This window comes from Archocentrus centrarchus, chromosome 5, assembly GCF_007364275.1.
Source record: "Archocentrus centrarchus isolate MPI-CPG fArcCen1 chromosome 5, fArcCen1, whole genome shotgun sequence".
Classification (NCBI taxonomy): Eukaryota; Metazoa; Chordata; class Actinopteri; order Cichliformes; family Cichlidae; genus Archocentrus; species Archocentrus centrarchus.
The window spans coordinates 33,632,021-33,650,190 of NC_044350.1; the positions used below are offsets into that span (position 1 = coordinate 33,632,021).

General features: G+C 40.5%; 1 protein-coding gene and 1 long non-coding RNA gene across 2 annotated transcripts; one reads left to right on the forward strand and one right to left on the reverse strand.

Moving 5' to 3' along the window:
• Positions 1-586: 586 nt before the first annotated feature.
• lsm3 (LSM3 homolog, U6 small nuclear RNA and mRNA degradation associated) lies at positions 587-3,433 on the reverse strand. The gene is made up of 4 exons (XM_030729425.1): positions 3,349-3,433; positions 2,055-2,165; positions 1,806-1,901; positions 587-1,324 (listed from the first exon to the last, which is right to left on the reverse strand). The coding sequence occupies exons 1-4, from the start codon at positions 3,367-3,369 to the stop codon at positions 1,244-1,246; spliced, it is 309 nt and encodes a 102-aa protein (XP_030585285.1). The 5' UTR covers positions 3,370-3,433; the 3' UTR covers positions 587-1,243.
• Positions 3,434-4,593: 1,160 nt separating this feature from the next.
• LOC115780916 (uncharacterized) lies at positions 4,594-7,215 on the forward strand. The gene is made up of 3 exons (XR_004020001.1): positions 4,594-4,674; positions 5,199-5,286; positions 6,708-7,215. It is a non-coding gene; the product is annotated as an uncharacterized LOC115780916 (long non-coding RNA).
• Positions 7,216-18,170: the final 10,955 nt, after the last annotated feature.

Consider the following 18,170-nt stretch of genomic DNA (forward strand, 5'->3'; position numbering starts at 1 on the left):
GTGCAAAACTTGCTAACATTGTTGTTAATGTTACAAATACTAATCTTTCAGTGTGACTTTTCTTTAGATCTATACTGACATCTAGTGTTCACAAAGCAGAAATACAACCTTGCCAAACAGCATGTAATTAACATGGAAATGAATTCTCCTCCACCATTACATTATAATGTTGCTTATGCAGTGATGCATCTGTAGTACAACATGTAGTATAACAACTGCATAATGACACAAATGATATTTAAGGTTCTGACTACAAAACTGTGGATTATATCAACCGTACACTGCAGAATAAAACAGTTTGGTAAATGGAGTTGTGCTTTTTAAAGCTCTTCTACTCTAAGCGCTCAGAGCACTTCACACTACATCAGGCACACACTCCACTGGATCAATCAGGAAATCTGGAGTTTAGGATCTCGCCCAATGACAGCGTGATGTACCGACCAGCAGACGACCCGCTCTGCCTCCTGAGTCACAGCTGCCAATGATTTTCAGCTCGTTTACACGAAAAGTCAATTCTAAAATAAATTATACAGTAAATTTCTGTTCGTTTTCACAACAGACTCCACATGCATTTTTTTTCCAATTACCTTTTTTATTTAACTTTACAAGACCGAACTGAAAACAAATGTGTGTACACACACACACATCTGCGTGTGATTTTACTCCCACATCCTCCACAGTACTACAAAAATATGCATAAAAAGATCCAACTAAAACTTTATGACAGAAACTCTAAATATTCACCGATGGTCTGTTTGGAGAAAACCACAAGACTTTTCCTTGGATCCAACATAACAGTTACAGAATTTCAAAATTAAGAATCATACAAATTGTTTTTGCTCAGTGTTGTGTTTGGAGATACCTTCAAACAAAGAGTACAAAAAGTCACAGAGTGTCGAGGTAACTAAATGATATGATGGGGATTAAACAGATTTATTACCTGATTTATGTCCTGAAATAGCCAAAATATTCTGTTCAATGAAACTCAAATTTTGGCCTGAAAAACATCAAACATCGGCCCGCTTATTACAAAAAGCCCTCTATCTTTTTCCGTCAACATGTTTTGTATCTGACAACAACAAAAAGTGACTCATTTGTTGAGTCTCAAAAAGAGTGATTCTGCAGGATGAACAGGTCTGAACCTAACCCTGGTTTCAGACTGCTGTGGCAGCACTGCCGTCTCTTACGTGGATGTGAAACTGTCCCGGAGCGAGCCCTGCTTCACACCAGGATGTAATCGGGGTTAGCCCACCCTGAGAGGCGGAGCTACGAGGACAACGCCGTCACCTCTGACGAACAGCATGGGGATGTTTCGCTTGGTAGACTGAAATGACACAAAAATTTACACTCACACTTATCTGTAAACTATATTCTTAAAAGTTTCCAATAAATGCACTTAAAAACTAAGACAAGTTATGCATAAATTAAAATATGCTTTTGCTTGAGTGACATTTTAAGGGTTAAATATAAGCTCTGCATGAATCTCTGAAGGCTTTTTGGTCCTGAGAAGCATTCATCCTTATAAATCGGACTTCATAGTTTATACTTCATCGTTCCTTAACGACATGTTCCCTGTGATGTTCTCAATAATGTGTTAACAAGAACAGAAGAGGGTACAGACTGCATTCATCAGGCTGTGTTTTAACAAACAGTCAGTGAAATATTACCCATGAAGTGCTGTCTCTTATCTGAATGACAGGTTAATGCTTTTAAAGGTGCACCAGCTTAAATTCAGACCTACTCAACACCAGCACCTTAAACCAAAAGAAAAGGGCATCAGGACTGGAAAGAAAATGCTGCTGTACCTTGTAGAGTTCTTCATAAGTCTCTTCATCGATCTCCACCGTCGTCACCGTCTCCTCCACATCACCGAGGATCATGTTCAGGTGCTGATCGTAGGCCTGAGCCAAGCAACAAAAAAGAGAGTAAAGCAAGAGAGCACGAAAACACACCAAAAGAAAGCAAAACCAAACTTCCTAAAGGCCAAAGCCACTGCTTCCATTTCCACAGACGCTGCACTACAACAGAAAAAGCACGGAGCACGTGCAGCTCACATGAAGTCGGCCTCGGAGCTCCCGGTCGTTCCTCATCTTGACGTAGATTCGCTCGTCCAGACTGAGCCTGATCAGATCGAGCGGCTCCTCAACTGTGTTTGTAGGTGGTTGCTGCAGTTCACACAAAAGACATTAAATGTATGTTTGTCACATAAACAGTAAATCAACAGTTAACCATCTCTCTGGACAAGAAAAACTATGTTTCCTCTACATTTCTGCTTCCATTGCTCCTTGATGATGAGGTCCAGTTTGGGTCATTCCACTTCTTTAGAACATTTTCTGCTCGCCCGTCTCTGACCTGCTTCAATTTTATGATCCAAAGTCTGGACATAATCAATCGCTCTGTGATTTTAGCTTCATGTGTCAAAAAACGTTTTAAGAAATATTTTTTTGCTAAATGATCAGATGACCCACTGAATGTTTTACCTCAAATTAAAATCTGAGCCGATGTTTGAACATGAACACCTCAAAAACTATTAAAGATTAAAGCCTGAAACTTCCTCTGGTCTTCCTCAGCATAAAGTTGAATCAGGATCTGTAATTTGGGACTGATGCTTCAAAAAATGTAGTATTGGCTCGTTAAAATATGAAGAAAAAAAAATTGAGATATTTGAGAACACACTGTTTTTTTTAAACCAAATAATTTTTAATTTAAGCAATATAAATAAGAAGAAGCAAAAGCACATCATATAAAAATAAAAAAAATATTAACTCAAGCGGGAACCGCATAACATTTTCTGTCACCTGAATAAGCAAAGGATTATCATTTTTAAATTGCATAAGCCAGAATCAAATTCAGACCTTTAGAGCAGCCAAATATATCTGAGGCACAGCTCACAGTGAAGGAAAGTCGTCCTCCATCAGCTCAGCTCATTTTCTGAGTTTTCTAAAGTCTGAACACTTGTTTAAACTGTAATTCAAATACTGCTTTAATTTAGAGGCGCTACAGAACTGATTAACCCAACTTGTTAAAAGTCTTGAGCCTAAAAACAACAGGTAAAGAGCCGAGGACGTGCACATATATTAGCGGTCATCCAGCGCTGATGTGCAGAAAAGAGGCATCTTTGAGTTCGGGCTCATCCCGGCTCCGCGCCGCATTACACGCTAGCCATGCTAACTCAGCTAGCTTTCGACAGGCCCCTCCGCGCTGTCGCCACATCAGTGATCAACAAAGAAACATAAGTTCGTGACATCAAACACGCGAGTAAAACCGTCTCCTGTTCTCCTGTGAGATAGTCGCACGCACGCTGTATTAAAAAAAAATAACACCAGAATTGAAAGCAGCTGCACCAACCTGCTCAACTTCGTCCGCCATGATGTTTGAGTCTGCGTCATTAACGAACCGGTGCGGAGGTTGCCAGATCTGCGGAAAACGCGTTTTCAGATGAGGCAAAGTACACCGCCTACAAAACGCTGTAATATGCCCCCTACAGATCATAAGAATGGCAGAGACAGATGTTTCAGGCATTTTAAACATGAACATTTTAAAAAGACATCATAACGGACTTTTATTTAAAATATATATATATATATTTTAGGCAATGGCCACAGAATGCTAAAAAAGCAAGACAGGATAGACGTGTGTGAATGAGAGGATGTAACAGTGAAGGTAGATGAGTTTAACTACCTGAGGTCAACCATGCAAAGCAACGGACAGTGCACCAAGAGGTGAAGGAGAGAGTGCAGGCAGGGTGGAGACGAGTGTCCGGGGTGATTTGTGACAGAAGCAGAGCAGCAAGAGTGAAAGAGAAGATAGTAGTGAGACCTGCTATGATGTTGGTTTGGAGGAGGTGGCACTAACAAAGAGACAGGAGGCAGAGCTGAAGGCGACCAGGAGGGACAAAATTAGAAATGCGTACATGAGAGTGAGTGGTTTGGAGGCAGAGAGGTTTTTTGGTTGAAGGTAGCCAACTTTTTGTATCCCTTCTGCAAAATGTAACAGAAGGTTTCACCACCAGGGGGCGGTGCTTTACCCGTGGATATGCTGACATGTTTGCTGCTGTTTAAGTTCACATATTTCTTTTTACTACAAATGACCTGAACAGATAAGGTGGTGTGGCACCAGCCCCCCCCCCCCCCCCCCCCCCCCCCCCCCCCCAAGTATGAACCCTCCGCCCCAAATGACCTCTCTTTCACTCTATTGTGGATAAAAAAAATACTCCATATTGGAGCACAGAGCACACATGATCATGAAAATTGTGTCCAGTGTTTCTAAACCACCTTTATATTTATGCCTGATCAAATATTTAGTATACTCTTATTTCCTGTGATGCACTGCCTTTTTCTAACACGCTATCAAAGGAAAGGAAAAATCCTGGAATTGACCTCTAAACAAATACTATTTTGATATTGATCATATTAACGGCCCCGTCTGTTCTGATTTAAATTTCATCAGATTAATTGTTTCTAGTAGCAGAAGTACTAATATTTACAAAAAAGAACAGAAAGAAACACAACATGGCTCTACTCTACTCATATGTGCAGGAGGATAAAGTGCAAACCTGGCAACCCGAGTGGGGCCGCTGATAGTTCCTCTGTCCTTTTTTATCGCTGCTGTCTGGCTTTCCAGGCTTTTCCATCCTCCACGTCTTCGTATAGTGCAGCAACAGTTCAGACGCAGGTAATTCAGCCTAAAAGTATGTTATTTTTTTCTGTCGTTTATGCCTCACTTTCTTTCTTCAGCCTGAATTTTTAGACGTATCCTGTCTTCTGTTTTTGTTGAGTGCGGCTGTAAAGCAGCAAAAGTTTACAGTGTCAGACTTTCTCATTAACAGTTCTTTGTGAGTTCAGATCAAAACGAGCCTCTAATACGATCATCCTAAAGTTATAAGGCAAAGCGTGCAGGTAAAAACCGCGACATCAGCATCTGTACAGAGACTGTGCGCTATAACTCCTAATTCATGTAATGTGTTACCTGAGTTTAAAACTACAGGTGCAGCAGGTAAGTGCAGATTTACAGAGGACTGAAGTTGGTTTTTTATCACTCTACTGCACGAAGGTGCTGACATGCAGACCATGTTCATACCTGTCACTTTATATCACTGTATTCAGACTGTGCAGGTGCCACACCAGTTCTCCCACATAAAGTGGAACTGCACAGTAGTTTATTATTATTATTATTAAATATCCCAAATTTTGCTCTAGTATTCAAAGGACAGCACTGCAGAACAGACACTTCTCTGATGGCTGTGAAGGAAGTTTGGAAGGCTGAGAGCGTGAGTGAAGTTTAAAGGTACAGTGTGTAAAACACCACCACTAGATGTCAGCAGTTTACAGATTGTGTTCTATTAAATAATCTCCAAAAAAAAAAAGACTGACTGCACCTTTAAGTGAACATGTCACCATTTTTCTGCCTGTGCTGTACTCAGGAAGGACAACTGCAAGTCACCACTAAACCACATGTCATGCAGATTTATTCAGAGTATGATTTTGAACTACCATGAATAAAATGAAATGCAGCAGGAGGAGAAGGTGATTAAAAGCAGTGATGCTATTTTCAAAGTGGTTTCTCTCTATTATAATTGTTCTTTCAGTTTTGCACAGGATAGAGTAATGATACAAAGTTACACAATCCATGTGATTCCCACAAGAAAAGCGTGGCTCAAAGAGAATGTTGATCCAATGAAAGTCAAATATGATTACCAAACAGAAAAGCAGCTGAAAACAGCTTAAAAAAAAAAAAAGAAGCTTTTTATATAAATGTAAGTTGTTGGCACAGAGCAGGGAATACAAAAGCTTCCTTTTGTCATGTACCTGGTGACACAGTTTGGAAAGCTGCAAGTTTTTTCGTGCATGTAAATAAATTTGTCAGGAGTTTTACATCCACCAAACTAAAATCTCCTAACGAGTGTTTTGCACTTATGGTTTTAACTCAAGCTTGTTTATCAAATGGCAACAAAATAAATGAAAGGAAAATTATGTTAATTCAGGGAACACAGGTTCTCTGAGGACTCATTATCCTTGTGTCCATAGTCACTCCCCAGAGACCCATTCAGAGCCAGGAAGAAGCCGGCTTAAATAACGTGGGTTTGTCCCTCACATGCTAAATCCCAGGCCTGCAACATCTCTGAAACATCCTCCACAGACTCCAGAATCTTTGTCCCACATTGAGTTTGTTTGGATCTGTGAATGCTATTAATGGTTTCATTTTCACAGAAAATCTCTGTTTTACAGGTATCTAATTTTTTTCAGAATTTATTTACTCTTTCCATTATCATGTTTGTCTTTTTCCTGTAACTGTGGTACGTGTGTGATTAACTGTGTGCGCGCCTCCTCTCCCAGTTCAGTCCAGTGCTCCATACTGGATTTGTGTGCAGGCTGAGGAGGCAGAGAAGAGCAGTGGTGTTACCCATTCCACCCCCAGCTTCAGCATGGCTGCGTGGTGGAAGAAACCCCTGCTACAGACTAACCAAACAGCCTACATTGCCCAGCGCTAGTATCACTCATTACACACATGCTGTCATATTTTTAAATATGTAAACGTTTTGTAAAGAGAGCAGGCACTCGGTCTGCTCTTGTGTGGGCGACTTTTTCGCATGCTTGTTTTGCTGCTGATAAGGATGTTTAATTATCATTAATCAGTAAGCAGGGGGTGACCTAGAAATTGTAGATGGTGCAAAACTCAGAGCTGTTCTCTCACTTTCTGCTTGTCAGGGTATTTTCTGTGTTACCTGCCAAAAGATGGCGCTGAGCGACAGGCGGACAGACGCTGACGTCACCGTGTGCTGAAGGTCAGCAGAGCAGCTGTGGGACTCAGCGTGTCACTGCAAATCAGTCCTGTTAACAGTCCTCATGTTACAATAAACATGACAGTCACAGAGGTGACTGTGTTATTACACACGTGACCTGAGTTGTGTATTATGGTGTTTCAGCTGTTTTTTAAAAAGTACATTTATTTATTTCAGTAGCTAAAATTACTTTAAAAAGCCCCTATTTTTTATACCCTACAGATAATGTTCAGTGTTTAACTTTCAGTTAATAAAATACAGTGTTGTACTCTAAATGTGATGCATGCTGAATTAAAGTTGTTATTTTTATTTTATTTTTTTTTGCTTAAACATTTTCTCTTGTACTTTGAAAGTTTTAGTGCTGGCTGTGATTTTGGCAGGAATGGTGTTCATGTAGTAATTTGCGTGTAATAAAAAGAACAGCTGAAGAGAAATGCTGATGATTGACATTGTCTCTTTGTATTATGAAGTTTAACAGTGTTACAAGGCTTTCTGCAGTCCAGATCTGCATCTCAGTGTTCCAGCAAACAGCACCAAGGTCCAGTTTCACAAAGATATTGGAACTCAGTCTTAATTTTGGTACAGTGCAAATGGGGCTCAGCCGGTCATCCACTCAGCAGAGTCACCTGACCACCAGCTTTTCATGTTTCCATCAGCTGCATCAAACGACTAAAGTGCAACAAGGTGGCAGATGTTATCAGCCTAAAATAAGCATCAACAATCCAAGAGGAAAACTGTAGCAGTAATTCTCATTTTATATAAGTGACACATGTAGTCTTGACTAGTTTTCACCTTTCATTGTTCACACCTGTGCGTTTCCAGCTGTGGCAGGTAAGAAAGTGAGAAAATACCTGAGGTCACTGGATACAGCTCAGGTGTTCCCCATCCGCACAGGAAGTGATCCGCGCATTGCACATCGCTCTCTCGCTGATGGTTGGTCACTAACTGCTGTACCCTCTGCTGTATTCACTGCCCGTGTGTCAGTCAACGACATAGAGCGCTCTCATTGGTAGTTGCTTTAATCACTCACTGGAGGTTGACCCGCCCCCTTCTCGTCCGCTGCGGTTATTTCGTCCATCGTCATCGCTTCATGTAAACCAGCGAGTTTTATAATTATTATAATCATACTCAGTATTCTTTTGTCTCCCTCGGCTTTTTATTTCCTGTTATGTTACCCTGGCATTAATTTCTGCGGTCTCCAGTCGTCACATCGCTTCAGTTTCATAAATGTAATGAAATGAGGTCAGTGGTAATATATGTATTGAAGCTTGATACAAAGTATACAAAAAACTGACTGACAGACATGAAGCAACACGCTGCAGCTGAGTGCTACCACAAGAAGGTCACACCGCATGAAAAAAGCTCATAGTGTAAATAACTGCCTATAAAACAGCTGTGATTTCTTTTATGGTGGATCTTAAATATAACTGAAATCACTAAAAAAAAAAAAAAACGAACGCCTTCATTTATGAAATGTCTATCAAAAAGACTGGAAACAAATGTATTTTTCTCCTCCTCCTGCTTTTGGCTGCTCCCGTTAGGGGTTACCACAGTGGATCATCTGCCTCCATCTCACCCTGTTGCTAGTACCCTCCTCTGTCACACCAACCCTCTGCATGTCCTCCTTCACCACATCCATGAATCTGCTCCGTGTTTCATGTTGTTATTTGCTACTAAAATAAACTTAGTAAACAAAAATAAAAAGTTAAAACTTAAAACTCTGCATCATATTTATAATGAATGACTATAAGACCCTGCCACATGGTGACCTGTCCAGTGAATGGCTGCCCTTTTGCCCTAAGACAGGTGGGATAGGCTCCAGCATCTACCCCCCCCCCCCCCCCCACCCCTCATAAGCCTGACTTGGATAAGTGGCCCAGCAGATGGATGGATGGATGGATGGATGGATCAGTTATAAGGCTAATTTTCCTTTGAAGATCAGGCAGGTGCAGTCTCATTCATGGCCACAGCAGGTCAGTGTTGGATCACATAAATACTTCAGAGTCCCTCCTTTATCCTTCTATCCAGCTGGAGTTTCCAATATATTTTACATGGAAAATGAAGTGGAAAAAAAAAGAAAATGTCAGAGAAAAAGTATAAAGTAATGATAAAAAGTGAAGTACAGCACATTTAAATCTTTAACTACTACATGAACCAGGGGACCGCAGCGATATCGTTTAATCACCCTGGTTGTTACTTGATGGCCGTCTGGTTGATCCAAAAGGCTGAAGTCGGAGCTCTGAGAAGGTTACTCAACTTCTTCCATCCCAGAGTTACTGCACATTTGTATTTTTCATTAGTGCATTTGTAAGTTTGGTTTTAAATTCAGTTTAGTTTTATGCAGTTTCCAGTATTGGTTTCCTCCTCAGTTTTTTTAACGTGTGGTTTTACTTTAGTTTTATTTGTTTTCAGTCATGTTATGAAGGTATTTGACTCATAATGGAGACACCAAAGCTTGTTTGTCTGACCACATATCTCATTTTCATGTCTAGGACACAAAAACATTTAGCTACACTGAAACTTAGACTTTTATTAAGTTTAGGCTTCAGTGTTATTTCAGTGAACTGCAATAACACATTTTTTTTTTAACTATGAACTGTAATAACACTATAATTTTATTTATTAGTGAACTATAACAGCCTACATCAAACCTTAAATGTCTAACTTTGTGCATCGGGTCCAACTCTCACCGCAAAGCTGAAATCAGGATTTATCTGAATCAAAACTATAAAACTGTTTGTTTTCTGAGTGTTTGGATAGAAGAGGAGGCAAAACACACACACACACACACACACACACACACACACACACACACACACACACACACACACACACACACACACACACACACACACACACACAAAACCGTAAACACTCACAGCAGTTTCACACCTTGTCACCACCACTGCTCATCTTCATTGTTTCATGAAGATTGCTCACATTGACACATTTACATAAACACCACCTTCTCCATCTGGACGAGTCCAGATGCCGCTAAAGAAACCTGCCACCAGCTCTGCTGCGTACAGAGGCTCATATCTCTCTGTGAGGCTATATTCATATAGACGGTGATATTCTAACACTGACCCAGTTAAGACAAAAGTCAACACAACATTTTATGATTACTCAAAAATGGAATAAAGTATTTCTGCATCTTATTTCTGATCAAAGTACTGCCTGAATTTGTGTTGTGCAGTCAAATGTGCGTCGAGTTTAACATTTTACCTTTTTTAATGTTGTGGATTAATAAATTAAACATGTGAATAAACATGTGACATTCTCAGTCTTGTTTTTCAGCCACTTTTCAGACTGTTGCTAGGAGGTCAAAGGAAAGGTTTTCTTCTGAAATGAAGCACACATATTAAATTAGACCTTGTCTGACAAAAAATGACTGATGGGATGTAATCACACATTATGCTGTCCTTTATTAAAGGACATCAGGTCACTTGCAGCTGCACTAAACAACTTCTCATTCCGGCAACTCCAAGGTGGGAAAATGTTAATGATGTCAAAAAGCACACGCGGCACTGATGTTTAGACTTCCAGAAAAGAATAATGTAATCAGAAAAAAATAACATTGTTCACCTTTCCATTGTGAGTGGTCGGCAGCAACATCTTCATTTCATTTTGCTCAGCCTGGTTACATCAAAAGCATCACTTTACTTTTTTACTTTGTTCTTGCATATTTTGAGTGTAGCTGAATTTAGCTCAGATGATGCCACATGAAGTCAAAAATCATGTTAAGTAGTTACAGGAATGTGCTTGTGTCTAAAAGAACTCCACTTTGAGACCGAGGATGTACTCACAGCGATCCATACCGCAGCTTACTGTGTTTGAGCCAGTTTGTTGTCAAGTGCGAGTGCTGTGCCCCGGTGTGGGGCGAGTCACAAATCTGACTTGCAGGTTCATTTTCCTTTCTTACAACTGGTTTTACTTTTGCTTCCAAAGGGGTCGCCCTCTACTGGCTATTAGAAAGAATGTAGGTTTAAGGCACTTTTCAGACCCAAAGGTTACAGTTTTTCCAAGCTTCAACTCCACCAGTGATTCTGCTCAGTGATGAAAAGCTGAATTTCAATTTTAGAACTTCTTGAGCTTTCACATCCAGATTTTCTGGATGACGTTATTTACCAGCGCACCTTCAGTCTCAGTTAGAGCCAGGCCTCATGATGGAAGATTTGAGTCCAGACAAATGACATAACAGCATACCACTCAAAACATGTTGGCTTCAAACTACAGCATCCTATCAGCACGCTGCTCCCAACCTTAAAATAAACAGCAACCAGTGCGCTGTGTCACCAACATTTGTCCCTTGACTGGTGTTTTTATTTTGGTCAGTCTGGACACAGTCTGTTCTCCCACGTCATCTTCTCTTGGAAACCGCCAAGTGTGACTGTGGCCTGCCCAAACATGAAGTCACTTTTCACCATCTAAACCCTAAATGATTCCCACTTATATTTCTGCATTATTTCAAGGTTTAAGGGCTTATCAAATCATGAACAACAGTAACAATCCGGAAGAATATCAAGATAAAGCAGTATGACTTGGTTACATCTCCTTAGGATTCGTCACAATGATCAAAGGATTACGGCAGTTTAGAAGCTATTTCTGTAAGTGAATTTACAATAGTTAGAGTAGTAGCAGTGATGTTATTTACATTCATCTGCATCTTTTGTGGCATTTTTCCAACTGAAGAAGAAGAAGTTGCTTATTTTGTTGCTTTCCAGCTGGGGAAACCACTCAGTGAGCACCAACTTGCTCAGTAACCTAAAGACGTAGGCAACAATTCTCATCTGGAAGCTAGACAGAAATAACATTTATACTTTGCCAACTGGAAGAGGAGGCACTATGTAATATGTAGTTCATCTATTACTTGATTGCTTTCTCCATGAGCTGTTCCTGATTAACCCTGGGCCAAATGCTTAGTGGCCCAAAAGAGTAATTAACGGTTTATTAATGATTACGACAGCAATAGTTACTCTTTTACTGCCCGCTCCACTGTTTTATTCAGCAGTCATTTCATTACTTGAGGCTTGTGCCTCAAGGCTTCTGTACGTGTCAAACTGGTTTGTCATTTTAAAAAAGTCACCACCAAACTTTATCATTATTTGCATCTTTATTCTTTTAGCCACAACACCAGAAATCAGCCCATATTATATTTATTAATCTTCATTTTAATCTACTCTGGGAGGACTTGTAGACCATCCAGAACTGTATGGATGCTCCAGCTACTGGCTGACGACTGTTTTTGTGTGCGTTATTAAACAATGTCTTCTCTCCTTAAAGCAAAAAAAAAAAGAAAAGAAATGATGACATTTATATTCCATGCAAGCGTCTAAAAATACACTGTGCCAGGAAAAGAAAAGACCAAGAGATGAAAGTCGAAAAATGGAAGGAAGGGTATAGTAGAAGAATAATGGCTTACTAAATATGAGTGATGAAAGTGCTTACCTGTTAGGTCGGGCTGACCCTAGAATAGCCCTGCAGTCATTAAAATGTCATTCAGCTCTTCACATTACAGCTGTGACTGACAGCCTGATTTATATGAACTTAATTATGGATGAAGACAAAGTCAATGGAGCTGACTAGAACATATGAATTCACACATGCACATACGAATATATGTATGTACGGGTGGAAAACACACAAACAAAAAAAAAGAAATAGAAACACGCATGCTCACACATTCAGCTTTGTCAGTGCAGTTTATCTCCCCTGCAGCTATTTCTAAGGGATCTATTTAAAACACAGGCTGAGGACGGCGGGGCCTGCAGAGGACATTAACATCTATTCTTCATTATTCATTCCATAATGGAAAAAAACAGCAACGAATAACACTGCCCCTTGATGAGGGGCATCCTATCAACCACGCCAAATCATGCAGAAACAGTGTGAAAAATAATCCTGGATATTTTACATCTCCATTAATTTTTATTTAATGCTAAATATAATATTAGCACACAAGGCATGTTGCTGTGGAATGAGCCATATCAGAGCATGGCTGAAGTCAAATGCTGTGAAAACTGTTGGTATGGTCTTTATAAAAGTGTCTGTGCACGACGCAGCAGCAGATGTGATCAAATCAGGGCTGAAGACCAGCTGTGGTTCAGTTTAAGGATGTTGGACTCTGGATTGAATCTAATCTAATGTTTGTTTGAGAGAGAAAAAAGTGAGTGGTTATGTTCTGTTATCTGTATCGAGTTCCTGTTTCCCTCCATCCCTGTGGTCATCCCTGCGTTCCCGTGTGTGTTTCGTCCCTCTGTGTCTTTGTCCTTTGGCTCCTGTATTTAGTTTTACAGGTGTGTGTATATTGTCTCAGTTTCCTGTGTCCTTTGTCGCGATGTCATCATTGGTTTCTGCCCGCTGTGTGCTCGTTCTAGTGCAAGTCTGTCATTTGTTCTGCTGGCCCAGGCTATGGAAAAGTGTCTGTCATGCAGAACAGAAATAAAAACAAACCTGAATGAAAATGTGAGACATTGTCTGAATATGTGGGATAAAGAATAAAAATGCTCTAAACTCAGACCAACTTTTTAGCAGAGGGCACTGAGAGCTCTCCAGATTTCTGCTCACTTTACACAGAGCTGAGGGTGTGCGCGTATCGTTATTATAGATTGAAATCCTCCACACGACACAGAGATTTAGCTGATGCAGACGTGCGCTTTTCTCACACGGGGGAAAAAGAAATTCCTCGTTCCATTTTTTTTTTTTAGCCGTTTGTGAAAACACTGATGTTACTGAGTAAAAGTTAAAGCCTGCTGACTCCAGAAACTTTCATGTTCACTTTTATTCACGTTTTCTGTGCATGCAAATGTGGTTAACTTCACATCACATCTAAAGAAATAATTACTGCTTCTGCTGGAGGTTTCTTCCTGCTAAAAGGGAGTTTTTTCTTCCCACCATCACCAAGTGCTGCTCATCATGTGATCCCAAATACTGCAGTCTCTTTACCTTACAGTATAAAGCGCCATGAGGTGACTGTTGTGATTTGCTCCTATATAAATAAACCTAAACTGAAATGAACACATTTTTGAGGGTCCAATAAACACTGTATTATGTACACTGGGATGGATCCTGCAACTGGCTAATCATCACTTACATACTGGAGAAAAGAAGGTATTTAGATCCTGTGGTGGCAAAGTTTCCTGCACCAGAACACGTCTAGTTTCTTTGGTAAAACTCTCTCATTATGGAGAATGAAATTATACTTTAGTGATCTGGGCTGTGACCCAATGCCAGCTATTTGGAGCGATGTGAATTAGAACAGGCAGAAATGATAGCGATCTGTCACGAGGCAAGGCCATTCTCATCTCCTATATGCTGCTGAGGATGAATAAAATAAAATCTAAGAAAAGATGAGAAGACGGGAAAAGAAAATGGTGCATGTGCCAGAGAAAGGAAATGTCAGAAAGGGGAAGGCAAAGGAGGAAGAGCAGAGAAACAAGAGCAGCTGATATTAAAGGCCTTTTGCCAGAGGGGTGTTAATTACATTTGCAGGAAAAATGAAAAATCGTTCTACAAGAGAAACCTCGAGATTCCCTTTGTAACAATGCCTGTATGTACTAATGTGATAAAATATTAGCACAAGAGGCAGTAAAACAAGCTTAGAGTTAGAGAACATCATTGGATGCTCTTTTCTTAAGTTTCTGAAGTGGTAGAAGACTGAACACACATCTGCCAACACCAGTGAGAGTCTACCTGCAGTCCACAGTGTAACAGCTTCTCCCTGCGACCGTGCTTTGTTTCTTCTTCTGGGAATTAAAACAAATCATTAGTTTTCTTTTCTAATAATGTTGATAAGTTACTTCTATATACAGTATATTAAAACTGGGGTCTACACAAGCTCATCATGAAGGTTATAGTCCAGCAGTAGGTTAATGATGCTCGAGTCTTACTGGGTCACGAGCTCCTCCTGGTCCAACAATGCCAACACCAAGCACTTAGAGATGTTCACCAAAACACCACAAATAAGTTTTAGCCCAACACACACACACACACACACACACACACACACACACACACACACACACACACACACACACACACACACACACACACACACACAGAAAGCTCCAGGTGGGTCAAAAACAACAGGGAGATTGTCCGTAATAACAAATGGTTCATTAATTCATAAATCAGAGTGTCAGACTTGGTGGAGCATCTCCTCACAGCAGAGAGCAGGCGCTCTGTGTTATTAGCCTGGAGGACGGCACAATGAAAACTAATGGACACCAGCGCGGTGTCTCCTTGGAACACTGACTCTGCTAACACATTCATTCATCGCTGAGCTTCAAGCAGGCATACAATAGAGAAATAATAGAGAAAAACATTATTTACAAATCACTAACACCTTTAGAAACATGTGTGTAGTACCACACATTTCTCTGCAGTTCACTGACTGCAGTAATGTGGGTGAGTTACCTCTTAGTACCAAGACGACTTCTAGGGATTTTTTTATTAGTAGAATCTTTGTATACAGGAGAAATCTGCTCTCTCTTTCTAGTCCCTGTCAGTACTCTAGCTGAAGCATTTTGGATCAGCTGAAGGCTTTTCAGGGAGCTTGTAGGACAGCCTGATAATAATGAATTACAATAGTCCAGCCTAGAAGTAATAAATGCATGAATTAGCTTTTCAGCATCACTCTGAGAAAGGATGTTTCTAATTTTAGAAATATTGCGCAAATGCAAAAAAGCAGTCCTACATATTTGTTTAATATGTGCATTGAAGGACATATCCTGGTCAAAAATGACTCCAAGATTTCTCACAGTGTTACTGGAGGCCAAAGTAATGCCATCCAGAGTAAGTATCTGGTTAGACACCATGTTTCTAAGATTTGTGGGGCCAAGAACAAGAATTTCAGTTTGATCTGAATTTAGAAGCAGGAAATTAGAGGTCATCCAGGCCTTAATGTCAGACTGCTGTTCATGGACCTTAGTTCAGCCTTCAGTACGATCATCACGGGCGTTCTCATTAAAAAACTGCTAGACCTGCATCTCCCCTCCTCCACCTGTGCATGGATAAAGAACTTCCTCACTGATAGCCCACAGTCAGTGAGGCTGGGCTCTCACCTATCATCCACCCTCATCCTGAGCAGTGGCTTTTCCCAAGGCTGTGTGCTGAACCCCCTCCTGTACACCCTTTCCACACATGACTGTACACCGTCCCGTCCGTCAAATTCCATCTGTTTGTGGATGACACCACCTTGGTTGGGCTCATTACAGGAGGGGACGAGGAGGCCTACGGAGATGAGGTGAAACATCTGTCCATGTGGTGTGCAGCCAACAACCTGAACACTTCAAAACCAAGGAGATCATTGTAGACTTCTGACCGACCAGAGTGGACCACACCCCTCCCTACTTCAGCGGGGATGTGGTGGAGACAGCGACGTCCTTCAGATTCCTGGGAGTCCACATATCAGAGAAGCTGACCTGGTCTGTCAACACCAATGCAGTGATGGCGAAGGCCCAGCAGAGATTACACTTCCTGAAGGTCTTCAGGAAGAACAATCTGAATTAGAGTCTGTTGGTGACCTTCTACCGATCCACCATCGAGAGTGTGATCACATACTGCATCTCTGCCTGGTACGCTGGAAGCTCGGCTGCAGACAGACAAGCACTCCAGAGGGTCATAAACACTCACCAGAAGATTGTCGGCTGCCTTCTGCCCTCCCTGGTGGAGATCGCTGGCTCCAGAAGGTCCACAACCATTCTCAATGATCCCTCCCACCCAGCGCATCACCTCTTCGAACAGTTACCTTCTGGCAAACGATTCAGGTCAGTGAAAACCCACAAATCCAGGCTAAGAAACAGTTTCTTTCCATGGACCATCAGAACATTAAACAACCACTGAACTGGTCAGTCACCCTGCCACATCATGATTATGATTATACTCTGCGATACCTACCAAACTGCTGCTGCTGCTAATCCTGCTATCACTCATACACAGCCATACTCATACTCACAATAAGTATATTTATTATTTTGATATTCCCCAGCTGTGTAAATAAAAATTCATTAGCTGTGAGAATATAATATAAACATATGTGTACAAAATGTTTTTATACGTCTTACTTATGTTTTATTTATCTTATTCTGTTCTGCATTATATACTCTATACTTTATGCTGCACAATATGTGACATATATAATAAAGCTATTCTGTTTCTGATTCTAGCATTGCCAACAAATGTTATGCTGTTAAAACACAAAGCAGAGGCTCATGAAAGCATTTCAAATAAAGATGCACATATTTTACTGTAAATGTTGATATGAAATTTCAAATGTATCAATTTTGTGCATGTGTACAAATTTTAGAGGAATTTTTTTTTTAAAATGCAGTGCTAGATTAAAAAAAAAAAAAAAAAAAATCAGGTTTCCAAATCTATTTTTATTCATCTTGGGACCATGAAATTTATCTAAAGCTTGAGATGAGAAAACACTGGGTATAATTTTCCACTGCGATGCAGATGATGCCCGACTGTACTGCTCAAAAAAAAGGGACGAGAACGCATCAGATCGTGAATGGATGAATGAAGTATTGAAGTTGACAATCTGACACACATTCTGTAATTTGTTGAGAACAAAAATGTAACAAAAATGATGCAACAACAGTCAGTCAAGTGTGTGTGTGTGTGTGTGTGTGTGTGTGTGTGTGTGTGTGTGTGTGTGTGTGTGTCCATTATATATTTAACTATTAACACAAAATATTAAAATATTTCAACTTGACTGAAAATTAGCCGTGCGCTACATCTCACCCTAACCCATCTCAGCTGGGATTCTCCTGATGCCACTGGCAATCAGAAATATCAACTTCACTTTTAGAGGAGAGAGAAAAAAAAAGTGAGTGAAAGGACTTAATGGGGAGTTCTGAAATTATATAAATGTAACTTAATTCCAGCTGTCAGCTGGATTGTCTCATTGGCTGGTGAATATTTGTGGCTTTCCAGTGCAGCGGTATACATGTGAGTAACACAAGGAGAAAAATGTAGTTATAGTTGGGGCTGGATCATGTGACCCTGAACCAGCCCTTAGTCATGGTGCTATAGGCTCCAGCTGCTGTGGGCCTTCTCCTCCACTCCTCCTCTGTTCATTAAACTCTACAGAAGAGCTTGCTGAGAGGCGATCAGCTGAAAGCTTCCTCTCTACCTTTGTGAGGTCTTTACCTAACAATATACAGCACCTTGAGACAACTGTGGTTGTGAGCTAGCAATATATAAACAAAATGGAACTGCACGGTGCTTATATTTGATTTTCATCCAACAACATCGATATATCAAATTAGCCATGACAGGAGCAATATCTATGAAGTCATCTGTGTATAAACTGACACGTCATTTATCTCACATCCTGTTAGATCGAGCAAACCTTTTGCAAGCAAACAATGGAGACAAACACTGA

What these genes read in the sequence shown, in the direction of transcription:
- lsm3 (XM_030729425.1), bottom strand. Translation starts at nt 3,369, where the DNA reads ATGGCGGACGAAGTTGAGCAG. An exon ending in AGCTCCGAGGCCGACTTCAT is followed by an intron (nt 1,902 to 2,054) that starts GTGAGCTGCACG and finishes TGCTTGGCTCAG; the next exon opens with GCCTACGATCAGCACCTGAA. An exon ending in CTTATGAAGAACTCTACAAG is followed by an intron (nt 1,325 to 1,805) that starts GTACAGCAGCAT and finishes GTGTCATTTCAG; the next exon opens with TCTACCAAGCGAAACATCCC.